The sequence below is a fragment of the Manihot esculenta genome, chromosome 2, assembly GCF_001659605.2.
Source record: "Manihot esculenta cultivar AM560-2 chromosome 2, M.esculenta_v8, whole genome shotgun sequence".
Classification (NCBI taxonomy): domain Eukaryota; kingdom Viridiplantae; phylum Streptophyta; class Magnoliopsida; order Malpighiales; family Euphorbiaceae; genus Manihot; species Manihot esculenta.
The window spans coordinates 10,777,362-10,792,029 of record NC_035162.2 but is presented as its reverse complement, the minus strand read 5'-3'; the positions used below and the strand labels follow the sequence as shown (position 1 = coordinate 10,792,029).

At 29.2% G+C, this 14,668-nt stretch overlaps 1 protein-coding gene across 1 annotated transcript; it reads right to left on the bottom strand.

Annotated features, from left to right (window-relative positions):
* Positions 1-6,450: 6,450 nt before the first annotated feature.
* Positions 6,451-9,041, bottom strand: LOC110609505 (protein LATERAL ROOT PRIMORDIUM 1). Its single transcript, XM_021749103.2, has 2 exons — positions 7,229-9,041; positions 6,451-7,106 (listed from the first exon to the last, which is right to left on the bottom strand). The coding sequence occupies exons 1-2, from the start codon at positions 7,932-7,934 to the stop codon at positions 6,757-6,759; spliced, it is 1,056 nt and encodes a 351-aa protein (XP_021604795.1). The 5' UTR covers positions 7,935-9,041; the 3' UTR covers positions 6,451-6,756.
* Between the last annotated feature and the right edge of the window lie 5,627 nt (positions 9,042-14,668).

The window sequence follows — 14,668 nt, the reverse complement described above, 5'->3', positions numbered from 1 at the left end:
AGACTCGATTAGAAAATAAATTTAAAAGTTTGAGTTAGAATTTGACTCGAATTTCATTTATAAGTTCAAACTCGATTCATAAAATATATATTAAAATCAAACTCAGTTCGAGTCTGATTCGTAACAAATTCGTTTATCACATTAACAAGTCAACTCAAATTTCACTCAAAAAATTCGAATTTGAATCCATTTAAACTTGAATTTGAGAATTCGAATCTCGATTATATTATAAATAAGCTCAAATTTAAATTAAAAATAAAATTTAAATTATAAAATCATTAAAAGACGTTTAAATTAAATTTTTTTATTTAATTGAAATCTCTTAAATCCAAAACTAATGAAAAAAATATAGAATTGTTGTTTTATACAGGAGTCAGAGTCCTCCATTTTCCTTTAATTTTCGATATGGGATTGGTGTTGGTCATTCGTATCCTTTCAACTTTCGATGTGAGATTGGTGTTGGCGAATGAGTATGTTCATGAATAAGGTTTATAAGTCAGTTCGCAAGTTTGTTTATAAACTTAAAAACGAGCTGAGCTTATGAGTCTAAACGAGCCGAGTAACTGTTAGGTTTAAACTCGCCTTGTTTATTAAAAGAGTTTAAAAAGTGAGTTCGAGTTCAGCTCGTTTAAAAAATGAGTCGAGTCTGATCGAATTTTTATCAAGTCGAATCTCGAATAATTCACGAACAGTTTAATTCATTTACACCCCAATAATTAATTTAAATAATATCTGTATTATTATATAAAATGCCATCTAGTCCGCCATTTAAAAAAAAAGGAGAAATTATATTTTACTTTAATTAAATTTAAACTAGTTTGCGCATTCTTTTTTTTTTTTCTATTTCTTTCCCCTGCTTTTCTTTTCCACTTTTGCAGGCACCCAAATGAAATCCAATAATTATAAATTGGTACTGGAGTATGCTGAGTTGATATTTTTCTTTAAGTATAATTATTTGAATTGTGCATCCAATATATTGGGAAAAAAAAAATCATACAGTATAACGTAGAGAAAACTCTAGAATAATCAAACAAAAAGAGAATGCTTGGATTCTCTGAAAGTGTGCGTATGTATATATGAAATCAAAATGAGGGAATTTGATTCTATCGATTTTGACTTTTGTTTTTTTTTTTAAAAAAAAGGAAATTTAGAAACCCTGATCCCAAATATGGTAAAAAAAAAAAATTCAGATGATAGGAATTTAATTTCATTAAGTTAAACGAAGCTTTTGCTTTAATTATATATTCACAAAATGTTTGAAAACTAAGATGGCTTTTATTTCAAATTTTATAAATTAATATTAAAAAAATTATTATTTAATTTTTATAATATGAAGAGATACACTAATTAATATTTTGATTTTAAAAAATATATTAAAATATTTTAATATTTTAAAAATGTATTGATTATTTTTTTCGTTAGTTAATTGTATCGGTTAAAGTATTATAAAAAATTTAAAAATATTTATGGATTAATTAGTAAATTTTTTAAAAATTTAAAAAATTAATTAATAATTTTTTAAAATTATAAGAATTAATTAATTAATTTTTAAAACTTTAATATATTTTTTAAAATTAAAAAATTAATTAAAATTTTTTTTATATTATAAAAATTAAATAGTAACTTTCCCATAATATTATTGAAGAATAGAATGTGATGCTTGAGATATTTTTTCTTTTTCTTGTTTGTTATATGTGGAATATATATTTTAATATTAAAATACCTTTAGTTTAGTTGAAAATGACATTTATATTTTAAAATACTTTTAGATATTTCAAAATTATTTTATTAATGTCAAAGGATATACAGTATTAAATAATAAATATAATAATTAATATTATTTAGATGTTAAAATATAAAATTATGAAAAATTAAATATTCGTTTATTTATAGAAAATTAGAGTAATATTTTAAAAAATTTAGCTAAGAAAACTATTAATTAAAATATGTCAATTTTTCAAATGGAATGATTTGAAAAATAGCGTTAGGATGTTTTCTACAGTTTTTTTAAGTACAAATTTTATTTTTTAACTATTTTTTAAATGGAAAATAATAATTTTTTATGAGAAAAATATATTATAATATTTTATAACTAAAATTAAATAATTAATTTAAGATATTTAAAATTAATTATATTGTCAAAAAATAAAATATTAGTACATAGTAAAAAAAATTAAAACTAAAACTAATTAGGTTTTAAATAATTTAGTTGTTAATCATGAAATGTATGAGTTTTTTTATTATTTTAAATTTAAAAATCATTTTTTATTATTATCAGGTGAACATGTTTTTCATATTTTTACTTATTTTTCATAGAAAATGAAAACTATAATTTTCTTAAAAAATATAAAACATAAAATTTTCCAACCCAAATTAAATTTTTAAATAAAGGAAATGCATTTAATTATTTAATTTAAAATTTACTAAAAGTATAAAGAGTTAAATTCGTAGCGAAGTGTTTGAAATTTAAAAAATTTGATTTGATTTGATTTAATAATTATTTTAGGGCACAAAAGCTTTCAAATTGTCGCCATTCTCTTTCTAGGGATTAGGGACATAATTACAGATTCTATGCCACACTCACATATTATACAACAAACTCCACTTAACCACAAAAATTCAGGCAATTATAATATTATTATTAATATTATTAAATAATATTTTTTAAAATTATAATAATTAAATATTAAAATATTTAATAATTAAAATTAATAAAAAATAAATTAATAAATTTTTTAATATGTTAAAACGTTTTAATATATTTTTTAAAATATAAAAATTGAATAATAATTTTTTTAGTACAAATATCACTGCCATTTGAGCACTAGAAGTATCTAAATTATACCACCATCCTAAATGGAATTTTACTATATTTGTATTTTATAATCTAAACTTTAAAATATATATTTTTAAAATTTGGAATCATTAGGGTTGCAAATATGCCTCCTTGGGCTTATTCTATTCACCATTTTAATCATCTCCATGCTGCTAATCCATTATTTTAATCTCATCACTAATTCAAATTCCCTGATTTTCTGAAACAAATAAATATATTAATGGAATTTTGTTCCTTCAACACAAACCCTAGGGTCTCTATTGCCATTTTTGAATGCCCTTGGCTCAGAAAGCAATCTGTTGAAGAGATTGGAGAGCATGTGGAGTTGGGAATCTCAGTATCTCTCTACTCAAATTTCCGAAACCCTAAAATACATTACCTTCAAACCCTAAATGACCTAAGAAAATATTTAGATCTATTAGCCTCCCTTTGAATAACAAGAAAAGGTTGAAACTAATAAATATAAATAATATATTATTATAAAACTAAAATTAATATATTAATTAATAAAACTTTAGCTATTTCAATTAATCCAGTTAGCAATTAATATAACTTTATCTATAACTTTAACAAATTGGCGTGCATGATCATTATTTCCCCAGTACAAACGCATACCAGTGCAATATCCGCAACCTTGCATTTCAGGAAACTGTCAACTTTGGAAATGAATGACTTTGCTACGCAGGAGACAGTGGCTGCTACTGCGAGTGCTCTCTGAAACTCTGCAAATCGCATTTCCAACCCCAGAGAGATTCCATTTTGTCAATCAGGACGATTGCAGACACCAAAAAGGTAAATTTTGCTTCCTTTTTTAACTCTTCAAAGCTCAACCACTACAAAACTTCAACCTTTCAACGTATTCTTACAGACCAGACTGCCCCCTTCCAATGTTGTTGTTGGATAATTCATAATTGTCATGAATATGTACGTCTTTAGCGTACAACTCCACTGAATCAATCATCCTTCCACCCACATCTCACCCTTTTTTCTGTTTATTATTATTCCTTTTTCCATACTAGAACAAATTTATACGGAAATTGTAGAAAAAGCAAAAAGTGCAACTATGGTCAACAGATTCAAATTTCAAAAAAAAAAAAAAACATTCGAGGATAGAGCTCAAATGATCAAAAGGCATATTGTAGCATACACAATATTTGACTTTCTAATTCACAGATTGATCATTCAATTGAAAGAAAATGAATCAAATTTATTGAATCTTCTATGAATGGATAACAAGGACCCAAACATGTTCAAATATCTAATCACATCAAACCAGATCAGATATCTGAATTCAATGCCAATAACCTCACACTTGCACTACATGTACGAGCAGATCCACGATGACTTAACACAAAAAGGGAACCACAAAGAAGTGCATTAAAGCTTAAAAAAGGCAACACTACGATGTATTTCAGTCAGTTCACATATTCGAAAAACGTTGTTTCATCAGGCTGGATATGGACTTGATGCAGAAGGTTATTCATCTCCCTCCTAGGTGTAGAACAAAGAGTAACGAAAGATTGAATCTAATACTGAATCACCTTCTTCATCTTTCTTAGACAAGTTAAGAAGCAAAGTTACTCATTATATATGTATGATACACAAGTCCACCCTAGCTTATACTCTCTTCAAGTAGTTAAAAAATCATGAAAAAACAACATTTCGAGTCCTTGGTCAGACATTTAAAACCAAATATTTCAAATTAATCGATGGGAAACAAACAATCATCAGGTATCGTTTGTCAGTTTTCTTCACATACATACTGGTTTAGTACAAAGGAGAAAGAAAGGTAAGAATAAGTTACTGCACTAGAATATAAGCATGGGGAACAAGCAAAAGCAAAACTTTCTGTCTTAAGCACATGGGATACGACCATAACCTTTGGTCCAAAAGGAAAACTAAAAATTTTCACTTGCTGAAATTGATTAACCAGTTATTTGGCAAATTAAGTTGACATTCTATTTCATGTAGATGCATGAATTCAAATATATGTATCATAACATACATATCCAACAAGCAAATCTCATAATATGAACAGAAAACATTGAACTCTTTTACATAGCCCCAAAAAGTGCACAAGAATTTCTAAGGAACTAGATATCCAATAAATAGCATAAGAAAATTCATTTCTCACTCAACATGTAACTTCACAAGTGCTGAAGAAAAGGTAACAGAATTATATCATAATTATGGGATTAGTGAGCAGGCAACAAATGGGCACAAATGTTATAATTAATCTCACTCACATCAATATCTGTCAAGCCAAATGGGAAGCATGCAATAATATATGGTCATGCCTGGTATGGAAACAGGCAGTGTTGGCATCTGTAATACAAGGCATCTAGTAAGGTTTTCAAAAGAAATGAGGCAACAGGCTCCAAAGGGATTGTCTTTATCCCATCACTCATGCACAGTTTACAGATGTGGTATGCAGCAAATCACAAAAAGACACTATAAATAAGTAATATGGACAGAAATAATGATGATCATCACATGACAAAATCTATCCATTAATAAACTAAATGAAGAGATCCAGTGGAACATGTCAGTGGACGGAAAGAAAAAGCAAAGCAAGCATTAAATGCATGCACCAGTTTAATCAACCCACATTAGTCAACAATTGTATACAAAAACTATAGCCAAAAGGATAAGTCACAAACATGTAAAGCATCTCAAGGAATAAAGTATCATTGCAAACCACAGAGACAGCCAAAATAATAATCATCATTGAGAAGAATGAGTAAACTACCTCGGAATTTAATAATATTTGCTCAAATATTCCCATACATTGTATTCACACAACACGGGAACAGACACATTACAAGTTGAGGTAAGAACAAATCAGTGAATAATGAATCAACATGCGGGGCAATAGATGCAGCATAATCCAATGTTTACAAAAATCAAAACAAACTAGGAAAGATTAAAGTGTAAGATGATAAAAGGGGTGATACAAGTCTAACACTACAAAACTGAGTAGGAAGCATTTCCAACAAAAGGACATCAAGCAGAAGCAAGTACACCATGTGTTCATGAATGCATGCAATTGCAAGGTTGTCCATATTATAAAAATAATAGAAGAAGAGAAGTGGGTCGGAAAGGACATCAATGTAATGCTGCTTCTTGCTTTGGCATAAATGATGGTGACATTGCAACTACTACGCATGCTAAAGTCTAAACTCCACAGCAACACAATAATGATGGATTCCTCATTTACTTCATGTTGATGAAGAACCAAACTAACTCAACAGAGAAAATATAAATGGTGAAACACAATGCATGTTTGCAAGCCATGAATAAATGAATGATATGAACAAGAGAACAAGAAAAAAAAAAGGTATAAAGGGAAATTTTTTACAATAAAAATAGACCGGTATATGTCTGAAGCGAACAAGTGGAATAGTGAACAAGGGCAAGACAAAATTGCAACACATAAAAGTTAAGGTTAATGCCAAAATGTCCTCTGATGATAATGCTTTATACTGTAGATCTAACTTTTCTCAAACAAAACTCTAATGAACAAAAAGCACAAGACAGAAAAAAGGGACAAAGAAGACTACAACTTCAAGAAAGCAGACTGATTTTATAATCACAATGTTTTGAGAGCTGGTATATCTAGAAGAACAGGAATTTTTGCCCTTTATTGTCCATCTTGTCTAAAATTTGCTACACGAATTACTCTCATACTGAAGAGGCAAATCCTTTAGCATATTGTGATCCTCATCTCGGTGCAATTACAGAAGGAAATTGTCACGAGGAACAAGAAACCCAAAACAAGAAGATGAAGATATCAAAGACATGTTAACAAGAGACAGAACAACTTACCAAAACCCTATTCATAGTGTTTTTGTAATAGTAATTAGCGGACACAAGGAAAATTAGACTAAAATAATTCCACTCCAAAGCCTTGGAAGTAAACCTCAGTTTATTGGATTACCATAGCTTAAACCACCCAGCAACCCTCCACCGGATGCACCATAAACATCTGAAGGATCAATAATCGGGGAAGATGAGGCTCCGTTCCTTACTCCGTCACCGCCGCCGCCGCCACTGTTAGCACTACCCAAATGCAATTCTGATATATTAGGGAACCCATCTCTTCCTTCAACTCCTTGATCATATAGAAACCCTTTGAAGACATGGCCACCAATATTTACCACAGCCTGATACGCATACTCATCTTCACCGTCGTCCACTGCCGTCACTCTAACACACTTGAAAACCGCCTGTGCACGTACATTCCCCGGCAATGTCTCCTTAAAACTCGCATCTGCAAAAAGGAAATTTAACAAACCCTACTCAAAATTTCGCCTCTTCAACAACCCTAAACCTTTGTCATTTTAAAGCAAAGAAACTAGGTGTATATAGACGAAAGGAGCAGGAAACTCAAACCTTGGTGACTGGAGCTAGTATCAAAGCTTCTTGGTGGGGTAGTGTTAGAAGTGGATGTATGAGAATTGGTGGTGGTTTGTGAGTTTACGAGTCTAGGTTTCTTGATCCCAGTAGTAGACCCAGAAGAACCATCACCTCCTCCGGCTGCAGCTGCCATTAGCTGACGCTCTCTCCTCCTGGCCGCCGGTACCCACGTGCTCTTGACGTGAGTAGAGCAATCATAACCACGACTTTTGCAGCAGGTCCTGCACCTTCTATAGCTGCAATCTTTCTTGGCTTGGTTTCCGCAATCTTGGCACGTTGTTGTCCCAGATGAAGCTGAATTACCACCAATACCACCACCGGAGCTGTTATTGTTACCGCTCTGAAGCAGATTCGCTGGAGAATTATCGTGATCGAGAATCGAAGCATTAGTTCTCTTTATATTGGACAGGGTGTGGTGATGAGAAGATTGGTTTTGCCAAAACTGGAGGCCACCCATTTTGTTGCGCCCATTATTCAGCAAATCTTGATCATCCATGTTTTGCGGCGCTAGACATGGAGCGGCCGTGAGAAGTGGGATAACGCCTACACCCACACCGACACCGAGCGCAGTAGCAGCAGCGTTTGAGCCATGGATTGGATCAGTGGCAAGATTGATAGACGACTCATGCTGATGCTGGTGGTGGTGATTAAAGGAAGCAGGAGTAACAACAAACATGCCCATTTCAGGAGTGATGCCATAGTTAATTTGTCTAGCTGAGCTAGACCACGATGGGCCAGTGGGTCCGGACCCAGGTGCAGCAGTAGCCGCTGCGGCAGTAGGGCCGGCATTAAAGCCGAGGGAAAGGTCGTCCGGTCCCGCGGCGCGGATGGCCGAGGAAGAAGAGGACGTAGCCCAGTCTGCAAAGGCTCCAGAGTCGGATAGGAGCTGCCTACTCCTTGTAGTAGCCACAACTGAAGAATCTTTCTTGATAGAATTGAACAAAGACTCAATCTTATATATACATGCAAATATAGATTATATAATATCTGAAATCCACCACTAGGCAGTGTTTTTATGACAATTATAGATGAGAGAGAGAAGAGATTATAAATCTACAAGGATGTATATGTATGTAGAAATTATGCAAGAGGAGTGGGGTAAAAACAACTCTGAACTTGTATCAGAGAAAAGAGAAAGAGGAGATCTTGTTTGTTGGGGATGGTGGGGCTTTGTTTTCTTTTATCTTTATTTCTCTAAGTAGGACTCTGGGATGCTGCTGCCATTGCTGGTAGGTTCTTCTGGCTGCCGGTTTTGGGGAGGTGGGTTTCTGTTGGCAAAAATACACACACCCAACTGTCAGTTTGGCTTTTGTGAGATGAAAAAATAAAGATAGATAAAAATTTGGCCTTTGGGTTCAGAGAGGAAGAGATGACCGACTACTTCCCTGGAGGATAAAGGAGAGATTTTGGGTCGTGGCAGAGGCACTGATGACCAGCAGCAGCAGAAGCAGAAGTAGCAGGAGAAGAGAAACTGATAAGAAACACAGCAAAATAAAAATAAGATAAGGAAAGGCAGGCAAGAAATGCAATAACCGAGCCTTCAGCAGCTATCTATCTATATGTATATTGCTATCCTTCTTCCTTGGTCGTGTAATTTTCTGTGTGTTGTTATCAGTTGCCTCATAATCATCATCATCGTCATCATTCTTCTTTCTCACCTTCTTCTTTAGTAAGCTAGAAAATGAGGTGGGTTCCTCTCAACCTCTCGCTTCCTCCTCACCTCTCTCTCTCTCTCTCTCTCTCTCTCTCTTTTCTCTCCAGTGTTGTGATTATTGGAGTGAGAATAGAGAAGAAAGAGTATAAAGACTTTTGTTCTCTAGTTTTTGTGATTGTATGGCCTAAATTCACATGACACCTTTCGCTCTCTTGCCCAACCTTCTTCAAAATTATATTTTAAATATTATACTTAGAAAATATTTATATGAATTCGCTTCACCAAATATTAAAATACAAATAAGTAATTTTATTAATTAAATTCATTTAAATATCTCTTAAATTCACACTTGAATAAATTCATCTAAACATTTCCTTTATATTTAATTATTTTTTAAAAAATTTAAAAAACAGAATGGCGTACCTTGTTTCCTTTCCTCGCCTAGCATCTAAATTCCACTCTCTCTTGAGGCTCGTGAACCTCTCTCAATCACCCTATACAAAGCTTATCGACCCTACCTTCGTAGCTTCATTCTCATTGGACAGTGTGTGCACGCTCCATGAAGCAGTGTTTATATTTAATTAATCATTAAATAAACATGGAGATGGAGTGGAGTGGGAGTGGGACTCCCAGAATTCCATCGTCCATAAAGTCCATATATCCGATTTTGTCGTGTCGTTTTGGTCAGGTAATTGTCAGATAAAACGGAGAAAAGATTTTTCAATTGTCGTTTTATGCGGAGCTTGTGCAATTATAATTAGGTAATTCAACATTGGACATGCACAGCGTACATGTCCAATTAATATTTCGGATATATCATGGAAAATTTTTTATTTTTTCTCATAGAATAAACCTCAAATCAAATCCCCTTTAAATTTTAGGGTTTATACATGTTTTCTCTCCATCTAGTATCTGATATAATTAATTAATTAAATGTAGTAAACTGTTCATGTGAAGACTATTAAAAAGGTTTTAAATGCTTTTAGGTGACAAGAAAGGGGCATAAACCAAACCCCACTAGAGCAGAGAGAGGAAGGCAATTTGCTTTTGAGAAGAACATGTGTCTTTAATTAAGGTCACTTCAAAAAAACAAGGTTTAGGTTTTAAATATGCACATATATTTGAAATTTAACGTTAGCAGCTAAGCTAAGGCACGTGAAACTGTGAAAGAGAGACTTTGGGCTTTTGCACTTTGCACCTTCAAGTCTCCTGTGTAAGCTATTCCTCCCACCCACTGGCATTGCAAGGTGTTTGATGAATTTTGAAAGAACTTGTTACCCATATTTAAATTCATTAATGTCCTTCTACTATATAGCTTAGCACTTAGATGATTAAGCTCATGCGCTTCTTTTAGGAAAAAAAAGTATATGTTATTGCATGCACCCATCATGAATCATTTTATTCATGTGGCTTTTAGTGTAGGCTAAAAAGGAGGGATCATTTAGTGCTACTTCTGGTTCCTTGCTCTGATCATGACAGACATCACTTCTTCCTCTTTTATATAAATATATATATAGAGAGAGATTAATTTTATAATTAGATGCTCTCAAAATTCAATTTTATTCCTCTTAATATGATCCACCGAATTGGTATGAAATGGGGAAGAAAGAGCTTTTATCTCTTTGTTTTTCTTTCTTCTTTAAGGCATTAGGTCATTCTTTTGATGTGTTGTCAATTTTTTTTGCATTTCCAAATAGAGGGAGACTGTTTTGCAAAAAGTTCAAAATCTCATATTATATGGTGCTATTTTTTTGATAGATGGAAGGGTGTAGAAAGATTTTATTGTTGATAGACACTCACAGTCCGAGATCGGTTCGAAATGTGCAAATAAGATCATCTAATAGCACTCAACTTCTACTTATTGCAAGCACTCAATTTATACTCATTACAATTGAATTTTTATTTTGATGATTTACGGTTTAATTTTTCATGGGACTCGACTGAGGTCCAAATAGTATAGTTTCAATGGTCATCAATATTAAAAAAAAACAAAATATATTGATAAGAAGCAAATAAAAAGAAGAAGGAAATGGACATAGTGTGATGAAAATAGACGAGAGAAAGACATAAAAAAAGAGGAATTAGAATAGCTAATAATAAGGAAAGAAAGACAGGTGCTCCTATTATTAGAAGACAAAGAAAGACGCTAGGTGCCCAACTTCTTTAACCTAAGAAAACACAAACATGTGTTACATCGAAGAGGATGGGTCCGAAAGAAACCTACAACTCTATATATGACACTTGCGTATGTGAATCGAAAAAAAAAAATGTGATTCATACTTTTTTAATTGGAAAAGTTTAAATGCCCCATGCATTATATGATGTATGATTTGTTAGAGTAGTTTTGTTTTACCTTCATTAAAATTTCAAAACTCACCTATAATTTGAAATACGTAAAAATAAAAGTGAATTTAAAAATTAAAATATGAAAAATATTATATTTTTTTATCGATTAAAAAAGTAAAGGCCAGCATTTTATCTATTCGGTTTAAGATTAATTAAATTGAATAAATTAAAATTTTAATATTTATAAAAATTAAAATGAATTGATTTTAATTAGAAATCAATTTGAATCGAATCGATCTAATTTAATTTGATTCGGTTGAATTTATTTAGTTAAATTTTTTAATATATTTTTTATTTTTTATTTTTTTATTATTATTAATCGATTTAATTTTATTAATTTTTTTATAAAAATTAGATAAATTAAAATAATAATAAATTTTAAAAATAAAAATTAAACTGAATTTTTTTAACTTAATTGAATTTTTTGATTTTATTAGAAGATATTAAATATAAAATAATCTAAGAAGAAAGTCCACCGTATCTTCCTTTTATAAGAAGAAAGCACATGCACTTGTCCCCTTCTATTTCACTCATTAATCTGATTAACATTTAACACCACGAGTTTAAAATAATATTTATATTTTTTATTCATATAATTATCGGTGATAGAAATTTCAAAATATAATCAGAATTTAATTACTGTCAAACTCATAATAATTTAACCTCCAAGTTGTACTTTTTGAAGCTTGATACATAGAAAGTTATATGCAGAGCGAATAATATATAGTTTAAATTGAAAAAATTAATTGAATTAAATTAATTTAAAATTTTAATTTATTTTTTTATTTATTTTAATTTAATTTAATTTTTAATTTTAAAAATTTTAATTATTTTTTATTTAATTTAATTTTAATTAAAAAATCAAACAGAATAATTTTAATTATTTTTAATTTATTTAATTTAATTCAATTTTAAATCTAATCATTCGAATGCACACGTCTAATTGTATGGCGATGCATCGTTGATATTAAAATTATTGCCTATAGCCTAAATTGTTATACACATCGTTTTTGTTTTTTTATGTATAGTGTTCTTAAAAACGTTAAATACTCGGTATTATTGAAAAGAAATTTTAATTTTACTCTATTTATATAAATAAATACAAATCAATCATTAGGTAATATTTTATTTGAAAAAATAAGTTAAAAAACTAGGCACGTTATATAGCTTAAGTCACTACCGAATCTAACTTTGAACGAATGCAAGTGTAGAAGCCGGTGGTGGGGTGGAGAGCATACACTCACAGCACCGAAACGTTAGGCCGGGGCCACGTTTCAATCAACTGGTCACATCAAAGCTCTCTTATCACCGTCAATCTCATCTCACCGTTGACTCTCACACAGTTCTTACTTTCCACCCTCCCGCATTATGGATCAAATCACAATTACCCATGCGCCTATTCCCAATTTTCACTCCTATCTTTCTTTATTTTTCATATTTTAATTTCGTAATTATTTTTCTGCTAAACATAATTCTTAAGATTTTTTTGTTCTAAATTTTTAAAGTAAATTTTGTGAAGTGTATTTAGCTAATATATTTTTTCATTGAAGTACCAAAATTATTATACTGAAACAAAATTTTATTTTAAAAAATTGTTTATTTATTTTTATATTTATTTAGGGATAAATAAATATTTATTTTTTTATTTCTGTATTTAAATGTGATTAGTAATAAATATAAAAATAAATTTATATCAAATACAATTTAATTTTTAAAAATAAATATATTTGTATGTTAATAAATTTATTAAAACAAAATTATATCTCTTTATATAACTTTACCAACTATATTACTTATAGAGAATTTTTTAAGACAAATTAACTCTAATAATAATTTATAATAATTTTTTTAAAAATCTTTTCCCAATTAAATAAATTTGTCTCTAATAATATGTTCTTCAACATTATTTTTTTAATTATTAATTATTAACTATTTATATTTATTTTATTTCAATTAAAAATTTTTTAAAATATTATTTAAATTAAAAAGTAATAATAGAACCTATAAAAAAGCAAACATTTCTCAGTCTAGAAAATTTTTAATATGAAGTAAAGAGGTTTTTCACTTTGCTTAAGCTTCTTTTATGAGGCAAATGCCTCCCAATTTCGTTTGGAAACGATGTGGGACTTTGATCCCACTTCGTCCCACACCGTTTTCCTTTTTTATTATTTTTTATTTATAATTTTACATTTCAATTCTTAAAATAAATTAAAGATATATAAAAATTTACTATAATTTATAAATTTTTTAGTATCATTTTAATTAAAAATATTATTTTATGATATAAATTTAAGTAGTCATATAATAAAATTAAAATATTTTAAAATTTTAAATTTATTATTGTATATATATCCGATTAGTTAAAATTTTATTTATTAGCATGATAAATTAATTTTATTAATATAAATTTAATTATAATTATTTATTTTAGTATACACAAATAAAATGTCACAGAAGTGTATATATATATAACATACATATATATGCATATACATATATATATCTGTATTCAATATTTAATTTTATAAAATTAAAAAATTACTTTTCTTATTTAATATTTATATACAAATTTAATATACTGTACAATTAATTCATTTATACCCTAATTAGTTAACAATATTTTTTATATGGAAAAGATGAATATTTTTAATAAATTCAAAAGTGATTAAAATTTTCTATACGATAAAATTAATTTTAAAGAATTAGAGATATATAATTTAATATTTAAAATTAATTAATTTTTATCTTAAAATTTTACTATTAGAAATAAATAATAAAATAAAATATTTTAGAAACCAATATATTTGTGGCTTGAATAATTTATTATTAGGAATAGATAACATAATAATATATAAAAATTAGTAATTAAAAGCTAATAATATATAATAGTTAAAGACCAATAATTATTTATTTCAAAAAATTTATTATTAGAAATAAGTAAAATAGGACATATAAAATTTTAATTTAAATAATAATCATTAATAATAAATTTATTATTTATTTCGAAGTATACATTTTTTAAAAGCTATTTTCTAGTAGTACTTTAAAGAGTTGTTAAAAAAAAAAAATTAGGGTTTGAAAAATTTTATATAGCAACTATATCAAAATTACTTTGATTTTTTTTTTTTAAAGTTCGTATCATTACATAAAAAGTTAGAAACCCAATTACACCAAACTCATGCTACCAAGAAAAAAGTACATTAAAACCAAAAAAGAAAAATTCAAGCCAACTAAAAACACAAAGCCCAAGGTCTAACTAAAAAGATGCAAGCTTTCTATGGTGGAATTGGTTGCTGCCAGTGATGGAGGTAGAATCAACAGGAATGAAAAGAATCATTGAAGCACAAACTAACCAAGCATAGGAACCACCTCTTTTTCAGAACTTTAAAAACTTAAACACTTGAATAACTAACTTA